The 15648-nt window shown below is 42.4% G+C and overlaps 1 protein-coding gene across 2 annotated transcripts in view; it reads left to right on the plus strand.

Moving 5' to 3' along the window:
- Positions 1–15648, plus strand: part of LOC134349119 (protein diaphanous homolog 1-like) — a 247017-nt gene that overhangs the window by 181881 nt on the left and 49488 nt on the right. For both annotated transcript variants that reach the window (XM_063053005.1, XM_063053006.1), the window contains 2 exons: positions 12226–12341; positions 12557–12621. In XM_063053005.1, the coding sequence (XP_062909075.1) occupies positions 12226–12341; positions 12557–12621 (181 nt within the window). The remainder of the gene's footprint in view (positions 1–12225; positions 12342–12556; positions 12622–15648) is intronic.

A 15648-nucleotide genomic window follows, 5' to 3' on the forward strand; every position in this document is an offset into this window, starting at 1 on the left:
GCATAATGCTTTAGCACCAGCAACCCAGGTTCAATCGCTGCCGCTGTATATAATGAGTTTGCACATTCTGCTTTTGACCTCCAGGTGTTCAGTAGTCTCATGCATTCCAAAGATTTACAGATTAGTGTCACTTAAAAAATGTGAGCATGCCATGTTGCTGCTGGAAGCGTGACACTTGTGGGCTGTCCCAAACATTATTTCAGACTGCATTGGTAGTTGATGCAACTGATACATTTCACTGTATGTTCCAATGTACATGTGACAAATAAAGCCTAATCTTTAATCTTAAAATCTTTGTTGGAGCTGTTTAAAAGTACATCATTGCCTTATAGCAGGGGTTCTCAACTTTTTTTATGCCGTGGACCCCTACCATTAACCAAGGGGTCCATGGTCCCCAGGCTGGGAACCCTGCCTTAAAGAGTCTTCCTACAAACAGATGAAGCACTGGAGGGACTTTGGGTCGCGCAACATTTATAGTGAACATTTCATGCTGAGGTACTTCATCTGGATGCTGTTGAATCCACTGAGTCTCTCCAGCGTTTTGACTGTTGCTTCATATTCCAGCATCTGCGGTCTCCGGTCTCCCACAGACAGTGATGGAATATTGAGCTGGTGGTTTAGATATGTTGACTAAGGGTTAATTATTAGCTTGGAGACATATCTGCAGTGAATTCACAAAACTTGCAGTGTTAGTCAGAATAGATGGAAGAACAGTTTTGTTTATGCATATACACTTCTTAGAATATAGTCCTTTGTACAGGCCCTGTTCTACAGCAGAGTACAGGCCTTTCTGCCCACATTGTTGTGCTGGCCTTATAACCACTCTAAGATAAATCTAGCCCTTTTCTCCCACATAGCTTCCATATTTCTATCATGTATGTACCTCTCTAAGGATTTCTTAAATACCTGTAATGTATCTGCCACTGCAACCAACCCTGGCAGGGCGTTCCACACCCACCATCCTTTACATTTAAAAAAAAATCTCAAAACCCAAGAACATAAGACATGGGAGTAGAATTAGGCGGTTCAGTTGACGATCTCTCTCAGCCCCATTAACCCTGCCTTCTCTCTGTAACTTTTGGCTCCCTTACTAATCCTGTCAACTTCCATTTTAAATATGAGTTTGCTTCCACAGCTGTCCATGGCAATGAATTCCACAGATTCACCACCCTCTGGCTAAAGAGATTCCTCCTCCTCTACATTCTGTAGGGATCTCCTATTCTGAGTCTGGCCCTCTGGTTCTAAACTCCCTCCAGTATGGGAAACATCTGCACTCTATCTAGGCCTTTCATAGAAACATAGAAAATAGGTGCAGGAGTAGGCCATTCGGCCCTTCGAGCCTGCACCGCCATTTATTATGATCATGGCTGATCATCCAACTCAGAACCCCGCCCCAGCCTTCCCTCCATACCCCCTGATCCCTGTAGCCACAAGGGCCATATCTAACTCCTTCTTAAATATAGCCAATGAACTGGCCTCAACTGTTTCCTGTGGCAGAGAATTCCACAGATTCACCACTCTCTGTGTGAAGAAGTTTTTCCCAATCTCGGTCCTAAAAGGCTTCCCTTTTATCCTCAAACTGTGACCCCTTGTTCTGGACTTCCCCAACATCAGGAACAATCTTCCTGCATCTAGCCTGTCCAATCCCTTTAGGACTTTATACGTTTCAATCAGATCCCCCCCTCAATCTTCTAAATTCCAACTAGTACAAGCCTAGTTCATCCAGTCTTTCTTCATATGAAAGTCCTGCCAACCCAGGAATCAATCTGGTGAACCTTCTTTGTACTCCCTCTATGGCAAGGATGTCTTTCCTCAGATTAGGGGAACAAAACTGCACACAATACTCCAAGTGTGGTCTCACCAAGGCCTTGTACAACTGCAGTAGTACCTCCCTGCTCCTGTACTCGAATCCTCTCGCTATAAATGCCAGCATACCATTTGCCTTTTTCACCGCCTGCTGTACCTGCATGCCCACTTTCAATGACTGGTGTATAATGACACCCAGGTCTCGTTGCACCTCCCCTTTTCCTAATCGGCCACCATTCAGATAATAATCTGTTTTCCTATTTTTGCCACCAAAGTGGATAACTTCACATTTATCCACATTAAATTGCATCTGCCATGAATTTGCCCACTCACCCAACCTATCCAAGTCACTCTGCATCCTCTTAGCATCCTCCTCACAGCTAACACTGCCACCCAGCTTCGTGTCATCCGCAAACTTGGAGATGCTGCATTTAATTCCCTCATCCAAGTCATTAATATATATTGTAAACAACTGGGGTCCCAGCACTGAGCCTTGCAGTACCCCACTAGTCACCGCCTGCCATTCTGAAAAGGTCCCGTTTATTCCCACTCTTTGCTTCCTGTCTGCTAACCAATTCTCCATCCACATCAATACCTTACCCCCAATACCGTGTGCTTTAAGTTTGCACACTAATCTCCTGTGTGGGACCTTGTCAAAAGCCTTTTGAAAATCCAAATATACCACATCCACTGGTTCTCCCCTATCCACTCTACTAGTTACATCCTCAAAAAATTCTATGAGATTCGTCAGACATGATTTTCCTTTCACAAATCCATGCTGACTTTGTCTGATGATTTCACTGCTTTCCAAATGTGCTGTTATCACATCTTTGATAACTGACTCCAGCAGTTTCCCCACCACTGACGTTAGGCTAACCGGTCTATAATTCCCCGGTTTCTCTCCCCCTCCTTTTTTAAAAAGTGGGGTTACATTAGCCACCCTCCAATCCTCAGGAACTAGTCCAGAATCTAACGAGTTTTGAAAAATTATCACTAATGCATCCACTATTTCTTGGGCTACTGCCTTAAGCACTCTAGGATGCAGACTTTCGATACTTGATAGGTTTCATTGAGCACCCCCCCACAATTTTTGAAAACTCCAGTGAAGGCAGACGGAAATCCATCAACTGCGCCTCATGTGTTAACCCTGGGATCGCTCTTGTGAGCCACCTCTGCTCCCTCTCCAATGTGTTTTGCCGGTGACATCCCCCCCCCACCCCCCCCATACTTCTTTGCAATCACCTTAAAATAAAATATTGAGGTCATTTATTTGGCTTTGATAATGCCAGAGGAATTACTTCCAGGAAATTATGTTTCCCTTGAACAGGGGCAGGTAGTTAAAATGAAATTAGAGCTGAATGTGGAAAAATGATTTCATATCTTAGTCATCCAGCCACGTCCTGTTTACAGAGGAGCTGCAGCCAAGTGCCTGCAATCATTATGACTTTGCATTGATTCAGAGAAAAGGGATCCTGATTCATTACTTCTCAACTCAATTAAAATCTAAGCTGCTGTTCCCGAAAAGACTCTGTTCTGCAGATTGTCATTGGGTCTGCGTCATTGCCTCTCAACTGCTTAGCTTTTATTTCCTGGCGTAAGGATCGCTGTAGGGCTTGTATCAGCTGTCCTTGCAGTGTATTAATATAGAGTTTCCAGAGTTAGGGATGTGTTGTGGCCAGAACTTGAAACAGATTTAATGATTCCACTCACTGAAACTGCGTTGAACCTTTGCTTTGCTCTTGTATATTGTAGAATCTTGCAGCAAATGAGGCCATTCCATCCATCCTTGCACTTTGAAGGAGCTATTTACCTAATTTTCTCCAGCTCTTTCTCAGAACCCTGTAGATTTTCTCTAATAGAGGGTGCACAGGAGATTTTTCAGGATGCTGCATGGTTTTGAGAGTATGTTTTATGAGGACAGGCTGAGTAGGTTAGGGCTTTTCTCTTTGGAGCAAAAGAGGGTACGAGGCGATTTGATAGAGGTGTGCAAGATGATACGGGACAAAGATAGAGTGGATAGTCAGAGTTTTTTTCACAGGGTGAAAATGGCTAATATGAGGGGGCATAATGTTAAGGTGATTAGAGGGAAGTATATGAGTGATGACAGAGGTAAGTTTTTTGTTTACACAGAGTGGTGGGTGCATGAAACCTGCTGCAGGGACGGTGGTAGAAGCAGATACGTCAGGGACGTATAGGAATCTCCTAAATAAGTATAGGGATTATAGAAAAATGGAGGACTATGTTGGTGGGAAGGGGTAGATTGACCTTAGAGTAAGTTAAAGGGTCAGTACAGCATTGTGGGCTGAAGGACCGGTACTGCGCTGTAATGGTTTATGTTCTTGTTCTATTTGCATGATTTCCCTTTTGAACATCATTGAAACGGCATCCTTTTGTGCATTCCAGATCATAACATCTTAGAATAAATAAAATTTCTCATCTTCCCTCTAGTACCCTTCGCTAATTATCTTAAATCTGGGGTCTTTTTTTATATATAAAAACCTTCTTACCTTCCGGTGGAAATAATTTCCCTGTTTTTTTTTCTTAAATCATTTATAATTGTCAATACACTTCTGTCAATTTTTTCCTTTAGCATTCCTTGCTTAATCCCATTTCAATTTCTGTTGAACTGAAATCCCTTGCATTTGGTGTCTTTTGTAGTAAATGCAGGCTACCTTTTCAAGGTCTTGATAACCTTCCAATGGTAAGGTGTCCAGAACTGGCCGCAATATTCTTGTTGATGCCTCCCCAATGATTGATCAAAGGTTTCACATATCTTGCTTTAGTACTCTATGCTTCTATTTATAAAGCTCAGGATGACTCATGCCTTTGCAATAGATGATTTACTTCTCTCTCTCTCCTATTGGATTCTGATATTTTAATCCAAGGTTCTTTTGGAAGTCAGGAAAAAGGCACAAAACTTGTTGCTTCACGATCGTTTTATTAAGTGCTAATAGAACAAAAAAAATTGGGAAACTGACAGTAACAGAACAAAGACTAAAAGATGGCGCTGCCTCATGGTCATCTCTTTTTATACACATGGATAAGAAAAACATACCACTCAAACTTGCAGATAAGAGTCAGCCATTCGGGAAGCCCCTATTCAAATAATGCAGCACCAGAGAAGCTTCCAGAGCTTTCTAGAATCACTCAAGTGTAATGACTTGGGGACAAACAGAACAACTGTGTATACATACTGTGACCACTAGGAAACATACTAAACTGTTTCATGTTTATACATAATTACTTAAAATACAAGCAGTCAATTCATTTTGTCTTTGGAAATTGTCCTGCTCTCACTTTCCTTTGTTCCTTTTGAAACTATACCATTTGTATGTAGGTGTATCCAGTTCTTCTGAAATGCTTGTCATACATTCGCTAAATTTCATCCACCATTTCTCTGCCAATTTTATCCCCTTGCTTGTCTTGGCACATCAGCTCATTCGCCAGAACTCTGAGGATAAGTTGATAGTTCACTGTGATCGCCAGGATTTGTGTCTTACTTCAAACCACCTGCAACACTGATTGCCTTGGGGTGCTTACCAGCGTGGGTTCTAAATTAAATGTTTATTTCTAAAGCTTTTCGGGAGATCGTCTGGTTAGTAGGTACGCCAACTGTGCACAGCTTGATTACTTGCTGAAAAGTGCAGAAATATTTTTTGCTTTTAGCATTTTACTACATAGCAAAGAAGATTGAACAGTCTAACACCTCCTAGAAGCCCGTCAGGCACTGGGTAGCCAAACATCATGATCAAATTTGTGATATGAATCAGAATCAGGTTTGTTATCACTGACACTATCAGTGTGAAATTTGTTGTTTTGCGACACATGAATAAATAAAAATATGAAAAATTTTGCCGCAAAGTTGTCAAAGTGAATGCTCTTGAAGGGGAAACTAAATATCTACATGAGGGAGAGAGAGAGGAATTTAAAAACATCCTTTGTTGAAGACAGCAAGGAAGTGACTTGTATGGAGCATAAACTTCTCTTGTGCTGAATGTTCTCACAGATTCACAGTAATTTCTGGAGAGCTGATGACTCATCGGTTACTAGGGTCAGTGGCACAGTTAAGCTCCTTTGTCTCATTCCAGTGCTGGGTAAATGAGCAGAGTATGTGAGAAAATTTTTTGTGTGTATGTATGTGTGTGTGTGTGTATGTGTGTGTGTGTGTGTGTATATATATATATATATATATATATATATATATATACACACACACATACGTATTAATAATAATATGTATCTATGTCAAAACATACAGTGAAAGGTGTCGTTCGTGTTAAATCAAATCAGCGAGAATTTTGTTGGACAGCCCGCAAGTCTTGCCTCCAATGCCAATGCAGCATGTCCACAACTCACTAACCCTAACCTATATTTCTTTAGCATACTTTATACTTTATTGTCGTCAAACAATTGATACTAGAACGTACAATCATCACAGCAATATTTGATTCTGAGCTTCCCACTCCCTGGATTACAAATATTAAATATTAAAAATACTAAAAAAATTAGTAGATATTAAAAATTTAAATTATAAATCATGAATAGAAAATGGAAAGTAAGGTAGTGCAAAAAAACCGAGAGGCAGGTCCAGATATTTGGAGGGTACGGCCCAGATCCAGGTCAGGATCCGTTGAGCAGTCTTATCACAGTTGGAAAGAAGCTGTTCCCAAATCTGGCCGTATGAGTCTTCAAGCTCCTGAGCCTTTTCCCGGAGGGAAGAGGGGCGAAAACTGTGTTGGCTGGGTGGGTCGTGTCCTTGATTATCCTGGCAGCACTGCTCCGACAGCGTGAGGTTTAAAGTGAGTCCAAGGGCGGAAGATTGGTTTGTGTGATGTGCTGCGCCGTGTTCATGATCTTCTGCAGCTTCTTCTGGTCTTGGACAGGAGAACTTCCATACCAGGTTGTGATGCACCCAAAGAAGAATGCTTTCTACGGTGCATCTATAAAAATTAGTGAGGGTTTTAGGGGATAGGCGAAATTTCTTTAGCTTTCTCAGGAAGTAAAGGCGCTGGTGGGCCTTCTTGGCAGTGGACTCTGTTTGGTTGGACGAAGTCAGGTCACTTGTGATATTGACCCCGAGGAACTTAAAACTTTTGACCTGTTCCACTTGCGCACCAGCGATGTAAATGGGGTTGTGCAGTCCGCTACTCCTTCTGATGTCAACAACTTGCTGACGTTGAGGGATAGGTTATTGTCTTCGCACCATGCCTCCAGGTTCTTAATTTCCTCTCTGTACTCAAACCCATCATTACCCGAGGTACAGCCTACAATTGTGGTGTCATCAGCAAACTTATATATTGAGTTTGATGGAAACTTGGCTACACAATCATGGGTGTACAGTGAGTACAGCAGGGGGCTGAGTACACAGCCTTGTGGGGCACCGGTGCTCAGAGTGATTGTAGAGGAGAGCTTCTCCCCTACTTTTACAGCCTGGGTCCTGTCTGTGAGGAAGTTGACGATCCAGCTGCAGACCTGAATGCTAAGGCCCAGGTTCTGGAGCTTAGGAATCAGTTTATTTGGAATGATGGTATTAAAGGCAGAGCTGTAGTCAATGAAAAGGAGCCTTACATGTGGCAGGAAACTGGAGGAAATCCACAGGGAGGGTGTGTAAACTGCTTAAAGGCAGTGGTGAGAATTGAACCCTGATCTGTGATCGCTGGATAGCTGTCCTATGCTACAGTGCAGCATTGGTGTTTTTGAGAGGCTTCTAAATAGGCACATGTCTACACAGAGAATGGAGAGATGAGATAGAGACTATGTGGTGACAGAATGATTATTTTAATTAGTTTGGCATAATATCATGAGCTGAAGGGCTATACCTGTGCTCTACTGTTTTATGTTCATTGGATACACATTTTTCTTGTGATCCATTTTCTTTTTCAACATGGCACTAGCTAGATGGAATTGATATACGCTAAGGCATAACATTCACAAGACATTCAGTTAACAAGAACTTGCCAGAATAACAGCTTTGTGAGCTGAACAAAGGACTTCAATTTTTATCTATTTTGGACATTGAGTATTGATAAGGGTAGTTATCTGTTGTCATTTCTATTATGTACACATTATTTAAAAATAATAACATCTTTAATAACAGGAACTTGCAAGACAGAAGGCTGCCATTTGACCCATTATGTCCATGTATTACAACAATGGACTTTCTAACCTTTCATTCATTGCCTTGCAGTTTCTTGGTCACACATCATCCAGGGACTTGTTAAATCTGGAGATAATTTCTGCTTCCAAAACTCTTTTGACCAGTGTGTTCTAGTCCTCACAAATCATTAAGTGAGTGTTTCCTCAAATCAGTCTTCCTCTTTGTTCACTGAAATCTGTACTGGCTATTTACTTATCGCTCTTGTAAGCCTATCCGCATCGTCATGCACCAAGTTGTATGACATAGATGATCATGGTCTATGACCATGATTGTACTTGGCAATTTTTTCTGCAGAAGTGGTTTGCCTTTGTCTTCTTCTGGGCAGTGTCCTTGCAAGAAGGTGACCCCGGCCATTATCAATACTCTTCAGAGATTGTCTGCTTGGTGTCAGTGGTCGCATAACCAGGACTTGTGATGTGCACCAGCTGCTCATACGACCATCTACCACCTGCTCCCATGGCTTCAAGTGACCCTGATTGGGGGGCTAAGCAGGTGCTACACCCTGCCCAAGGGTGACCTGCAGGCTAGCAGAGGGAAGGAGCGCCTTTTGTAGAGATGTATCTCCACACTGCTATCCACTCTAAAGCCAATAGGTAATTTTATTTACTTTATTGAGGCTCCTTGTAATTTATCTCGTCAGCCTCTTCCAACCAAACAAAATCCCAGCATCAAGATTCTTTCCTTTTTGCTAATTCTTCACCTCGGCAACATCTTCACAACTTTCCCTCGATTGCTTTTACACATTCCCTCAGTGTGTTGACCACAAATGTGCACAGAATTCTAGCTATGGCAAATCTAATTTTTTATACATTTAATATGATGTCTCTGCTCTGTTAAACTTACTGATAAAGACCATAAGACAAAGGAGCAGAAGTCAGCCATTTGGCCCATCGAGTCTGCTCCGCCATTTTATCATGAGCTGATCCATTCTCCCATTTAGTCCCACTCCCCCGCCTTCTCACCATAACCTTTGAAGCCCTGGCTACTCAGATACCTATCAATCTCTACCTTAAAGCCACCCAATGACTTGGCCTCCACTGCCGCCCGTGGCAACAAAGTCCATAGATTCACCACCCTCTGACTAAAAAAATATCTTTGCATTTCTGTTCTGAATGGGTGCCCTTCAATCCTTAAGTCATGCCCTCTCGTACTAGACTCCCCCATCATGGGAAACAACTTTGCCATATCCACTCTGTCCATGCCTTTTAACATTCGAAATGTTTCTATGAGGTCTCCCCTCATTCTTCTAAACTCCAAGGAATACAGTCCAAGAGCGGACAAACGTTCCTCATATGTTAACCCTCTTATTCCCGGAATCATTCTAGTGAATCTTCTCTGTACCCTCTCCAACGTCAGCACATCTTTTCTTAAATAAGGAGACCAAAACTGCCCACAGTACTCTGTTACGTACCCCGTAACTGGGTTGCCAAACCAGCAGAAATGGATCACTCAGTTGGAGTCTGGAGTACTAGAACTAAGAAAGTTTTATTAAAGAAACAAGCAACTCAGTAATCGAAAGGATAATAAATGCAACAGTTCAGCAATGATAACCACACATGTGCACAGAATTAAGATAACAGCATCAATCAAGCTCTATCGTTGTCTAGGGGTAAATGACCAAATTTCAAAGTGACTCAAAGTTCAGTCCAGTTAGTAGTGCAGTTCGCAGTAATCGTTGCCATGGCGATGGACAACGTGGAGGAAGAGAGAGATAGAACAGGAACAACTGATCATTCAGCACAGCTTCACTCACAGACCGGCGAGATGGCTCACAAGCAACTTTTTGGGCGGGTCCTTGGTGATGTCACCTGAGGTCACCGACTGTGACCCCTCCTCCAGATGCGGTCGATCCTCTGCAGTGAACCCGGCACCCAGGCAAGGGCGGACACACACCGGGTTCCCGCTGATCGTACCTTTCCACCTTGGTCGTTGTCTGGTACTTCTCACCCACTCGTGAGAGGCGCACCACTTCCAGGGTCTCGTTACCTCGGGTGGCGTGTGTGTCTGCCTTAGCGAACCTGTCCCTTTTTATCCCCCTGCTGGGGCATCGCCTGTCCACCACTTCAAACAGTTCAGGGTTCAAAGGGGGAGCCGCTCCAGACAGCTCTCTCTCCCACGTCCCTTCATTACACATCTCCAGACGCTGCTCCATTGTTCCTTATCTCTCCTTCCCCTGAGGGCAGGTGGCAGACCAACTGCTGATGCCACTGATGCTAGCCCAGGCCAGCAAACATCTTAATTTTATGTGTATTCTCGTCACAACTCCAAGTGAGGTCTCACCAGCGCCTTATAGAGCCTCAACATCACATCCCTGCTCCTAAACTCTATTCCTGTAGAAATGAATGCCAACATTGCATTCGCCTTCTTCACCGCCGACTCAACCTGGAGGTCAACCTTAAGGGTATCCTGCACGAGGACTCCCAAGTCCCGTTGCATCTCAGAACTTTGAATTCTCTCCCCATTTGAATAATAGTCTGCCCATTTATTTCTTCTACCAAAGTGCATAACCATACACTTTCCAACATTGTATTTCATTTGCCACTTCTTTGCCCATTCTTCCTACCTATCCAAGTCTCTCTGCAGACTCTCTGTTTGCTCAGCACTACCGGCCCCTCCACCTATCTTCGTATCATCAGCAAATAGCCACAAAGCCACCTATTCCATAATCCAAATCGTTGTTAAAGGCAGGTATCCTGTATGCCTCCTTAATCACCATGCGTGTCAATCCTCCTGCTTTCAGTGAATGAAAAGACAAGTGGCTGCAGATACTGGAATCTGGAGCAACAGAGAGTCTGCTGAAAATGCTGACAGAAAGTCCTGATGCACAATTTCGACCCGGAACGTCAACTATTCCTTCCCCTCAGAGACACCATTTGACCCACTGTGTTTTCCCCAACATATTATTTGTTGCCCCAGGTGAATGAGACTGCACTAACCAGTCAATGGTCACATTATGATGCCTGTGCTAGTTGGCTGGCTGTATCTGCATTCTTTTTAATATACATTGAGATGGGAATTTATTAATTTTTAGGTGAAATTATCAAGTAATTATTACACACAATGGCCACTTTATTTGGTACCTCGTGTACTTAATGAAGTGATCACTGAGTGTATTTCTGTGTCTTCATGGTTTTCTGTTGCTGTAACCCATCCACTTCAAGGTTTGACATGTGTGTTCAGGGATGCTCCTCTGCATGCCACTATTGTAACGTAATTATTTGAGATGCTGTTGGAGGGCTTGAACCGTTAGCTTGAACCAGTCTGGCCTTTGACCTCTTTCATTAACAAGGCTTTTCACCCAGAGACACACACAAAAGTTGCTGGTGAACGCAGCAGGCCAGGCAACATCTCTAGGAAGAGGTACGGTCGACGTTTCGGACCGAGACCCTTCGTCAGGACTAACTCTTTCAAATCTCTTACTAGCTGTTCTTTCAGTTAGTCCTGACGAAGGGTCTCGGACCGAAACGTCGACCGTACCTCTTCCTAGAGATACTGCCTGGCCTGCTGTGTTCACCAGCAACCTTTATGTGTGTTGCTTGAAATTCCAGCATCTGCAGATTTCCTCGTGTTTCACCCAGAGAATTGCTTCTCACTGGATTTTTGTTTTCACACTATTTTTTTGTAAACTATAGTGATTGTTATGCATGAAAATCCCAGGAGATCAGCAATTTCTGGGATATTCAAACCACCCTGTCTGACATCAACAATTATTCCACGATCAAAGTCACTTAGATCACATTTCTTCGCCCTTCTATGGTTTGGTCTGAACAACAACTAAACCTCTTGACCATGTCTTCATGTCATTGCGTTGGCTGTCACATGATTGGCTGATTATATATTTGCATTAATGAGCAGGTGTACCAAATAAAATGGCTACTGAGTAGATGTTGGGTATAATTATAAATGCTTGAAGCTAATTGGGTTTTCAGTAATTACATTGTCATTATACCTGATACACATTCTTCATTTCAGACCAGTTTAATGAACTGAATTTAAATTGCTTTAATGTCTTGGTGGGTTTCAGTCTTGACACCAGAGTAACTATGCAAGCATCAGGATACCAATGATGAAGGGTCTCTGCCTGAAATGTTGACTGTTTATTAAACTCCATAGATGCTGCCTGACTTGCTGAGCTCCTCCAGCATTTTGTGTGTGTTGATCGGGATGCTTGTCCAGTAACACAAGCACAGCTCCCATATCAAACTTTGGGGGGAGGAAAAGGGATTGAAGATTAAAAACTAAAAGTTTCTTTTTGTTTCTAGGCCTCACTATTACAAGCTTTTAGATGAATGTGTGTCTCAAGTAGTCCTGCAGAAAAATGGAGCTGATCCAGACTTCAAGTGTAGAAAATTTACACTGGATGTGGACCATTTAATAGGTAAATATAAGTTCAGCTTTTTCCTTTGATTTATTTTGCCTGTACAGCAGGGTTGCAAAGATGATTAAGTTTCGGCACTTTGAAGACCTCACCGTTGATGTGGTCACGTATACAAATGAAAGTGCTCCTTTCATCTTGTATTTGGCCTAGTATTAGAACTGCACCGTGACAAATTGAAAGAACCTAAAATCACTTTGATGGGTTTATTTTTTCAGACAACATGGTTGACAAAACCAAAGTGCAGATCAGCGAAACCAAAGCTGCAGAACTGGAGAAAAAGGTAATTCCGCTGGGAAAAAGATACATAATCTAGATTTGAAGGTAAATGCAATTTTATACAGGCTGTGATGGACAAGTCCATTCACAACCGATGACGTGGCTGTCAGTGGTTCAAGCCTTTCATTACAGGTCTGTCAGAATTTTCAACTAACTGCCAGGTGATAGTTTTATATAAAGATGTCTACATTTAATAGTTTAATAAAAAGGTTACCTGTCGCATTGGGATGGAAATAGAATGGGATGTAAAAATCATAATTCAGCTCTCAGTGCCAACATACTTGCGACTCACCTCCAAAGTTCATTGCAAAAGTGATTCTGGTCTGTAACTTCTACACAAACTTCCCACATTTTATCCTTTCAAAAATAAAAAAGATATTTTATTTATTTATTTATTTTATTTAGAGGTACAGTGTGGAACGTGAATTTTTGACCCAACAAGCTCTGCTGCCCAGCAGCCCACCTTTTTAACCCTAGCCCAATCACAGGACAATTTACAATGACCAATTAACCTGCTAACTGGTACGTTTGTGAACGTGAGAGGAAACTGGAGCATCTGGAGGAAACCCAGGCATTTCATGAGAGGGTGTACAAACCCCTTACAGATAGTGATGGAATTGAAACCCGAGCCCCAAGGCGCCAAGCTGTAATGGCATCATGCTAAACGCTGTGCTACCGTGGTGTCCCATTGAATTGATGGTTATTGACAATTTATCAAAAAATAAATTGAAATAAAACTCAAAACATTTGGGCTGCTTGGTCGGTCAGGCAGCCTGCATGATGAGTTAAAGGGATGATGTTTTGTATCCATGACCTCTTGCTAAAGCTTCCTACTATGAAAATCTGATAATTCTTTCAGTCTGTAGGTTTTTAGATCTCATTCACTTGGTGGGTGGTAGAGTAATAGACCTGCTGTCTTACAGCCAATTATCTTAAGTAATATCCTCTCTATAAGTGGAAGTAGTGCCATCCTGTTCACCTCTGACCCTGACATCTTTGGTTCTTTGCTGGTCATCTTTTGTGGTTGCTGACCCTTTAGTCATTGTTTATTGTCCCGGAATTGTTTAGAACTATTTTTGCCAAATCTCCTTATCCTTCTGGAGACAATGGAGAATAAGCCAGGGATCTCAAGCCTTTCTAATTAACTCTAATCTTTCACTCTGGACCCATTCTAAATTTTAAAAAGAGGACTTTTCTATGCACACTAAAAAGCATTCTGTCTTAAAATTTTAAAGCCTGGAATTGGACACTTCATTGTAGCTGTGTCACAGTAGTCTCTGGAGGTTTTAACATAAACCATGAGCTATCTGGGAGCACTGTCAGTAACAGAGCAAAAAAGAAATAGATGACTCTCTCCTCTCCACACTAATACATGTATTATCCCTTCTCTCGTACATGCTCATTAGCTCACTTTTAGCATCTTTTAAAGGTAATACTACACTAATGCTAACTCTGTTTTATTTTTTCCCATTACTGCATGATTCTGTCACTCACCTACACCCTAGGGCAATTTCTCATGGTCATCTAACCTGCCAACTTGTATGTATTTAGGATGTAAGAGGAGGGTGCTACTGTAGCATGGCAGTTAGCACAATACTATTACAGGTCAGGGCGTCAGAGTTCAATCCCGGCATTCTCTGTAAGAAAACGTCCTTCACATGTGCTGTTGGGTTTACTCCAGATAGTTCAGTTTCTCCCACAATCCAAAGATGTGCCAGTTTGTAGGTTAATTGGTCATTGTAAATTGTCCTGTGATTAGGCTGGGATTAAATATCAGTGGGTTGCTGGGCAGCATGGCTCAGTGGGCTGAGAGGGCCTGTACCACACTGTTTCTCAATAAATAAATAAAATTGGGGAACCCTAAATGGTGACAGGGAGAATGCGTGAACTCCACGCTGACAGCAATGGACAACAGGATTGAACCCCACTCAAATAGCTGAGGCAACTGTTTTGCTAGTTGTGTCAGTGTGCTGCCCTTTTCTATAAGAATTTTATTTTTCAAAGAGTCAGAGTTGCTTCGTATGAAACAGGCCCTTTGGCCCATCTTGTCCATGCTGACCAAGATGCCTATCTGAGCCAGCTCTAGTTGTCTGCAGTTGGCCTACGTCTCGAAATATTTCCTGTCCATTGAAATGTCTTTTAAAAGTTGTAAGCATAATCTATGTTCCTTTCTGTTTTATCTACCTATATAATGTCATGTAGAGGATGAAAAAAAATCATTCTCTCCTAACAACACAAGGTGGTATCATCCTGATGAATCATTTCTGTGCCCTTTCCAGCTTATTACATCTTTCCTATACCCAAGTGACCAGAATTGTGCACAATATTCCATAAGAGCACAAGACATAGATGCAGAATTAGGCCTTTTAGCCCATTGAGTCTGCTGTGCCATTCAGTCATGGCTGATCCTTTATTTTTTCTCCTCCACAGCCCCTCTCCCCAGCCTTCTCCCTGTATCCTTTGATGCTGTGGCCGATCAAGAACCTATCAATCTCTGCCTTAAATACACCCAAACTCCTCAAATTTACCACCCTCTGGCTAAAGAACTTTTTCCACATCTTTGTTTTAAATGGATACCCCTCTATCCTGAGGCTGTGCCCTAATCTAGACTCTCACATCATGAGAAATATCCTTTCCACATCTACTCTGTCTAGGCCTTTCAGCATTCAGTAGATTTCAATCAGATCCCCCTTCATCCTTCTACATTCCAGTGAGAACAGGCCCAGAGCCGTCTGGGCCCTGTATAATCCTTTCATTCTGGAATCATCATTTTGAACCTCCTCTGAACCCTCTCCAATGTCAGCACAACTTTTCTTGGATAAGGAGACCAAAACAGTTCACAACACTCAAGCTGGGGCCTCACCAGTGCCTTGTAAAGCCTCAGCATCACATCCCTACTCTCTTATATTCCAGACCTCTTGAAATGAATGCTAACATTGCATTTACCTTCCTCACCACTGACTCAACCTGCAAATTAACTTGTGGCACCTTGTCAAAGGCCTTCTGAAAATCCAAATATGCAACATCCACT

The sequence above is a fragment of the Mobula hypostoma genome, chromosome 7, assembly GCF_963921235.1.
Source record: "Mobula hypostoma chromosome 7, sMobHyp1.1, whole genome shotgun sequence".
In the NCBI taxonomy this organism is placed as follows: Eukaryota; Metazoa; Chordata; class Chondrichthyes; order Myliobatiformes; family Myliobatidae; genus Mobula; species Mobula hypostoma.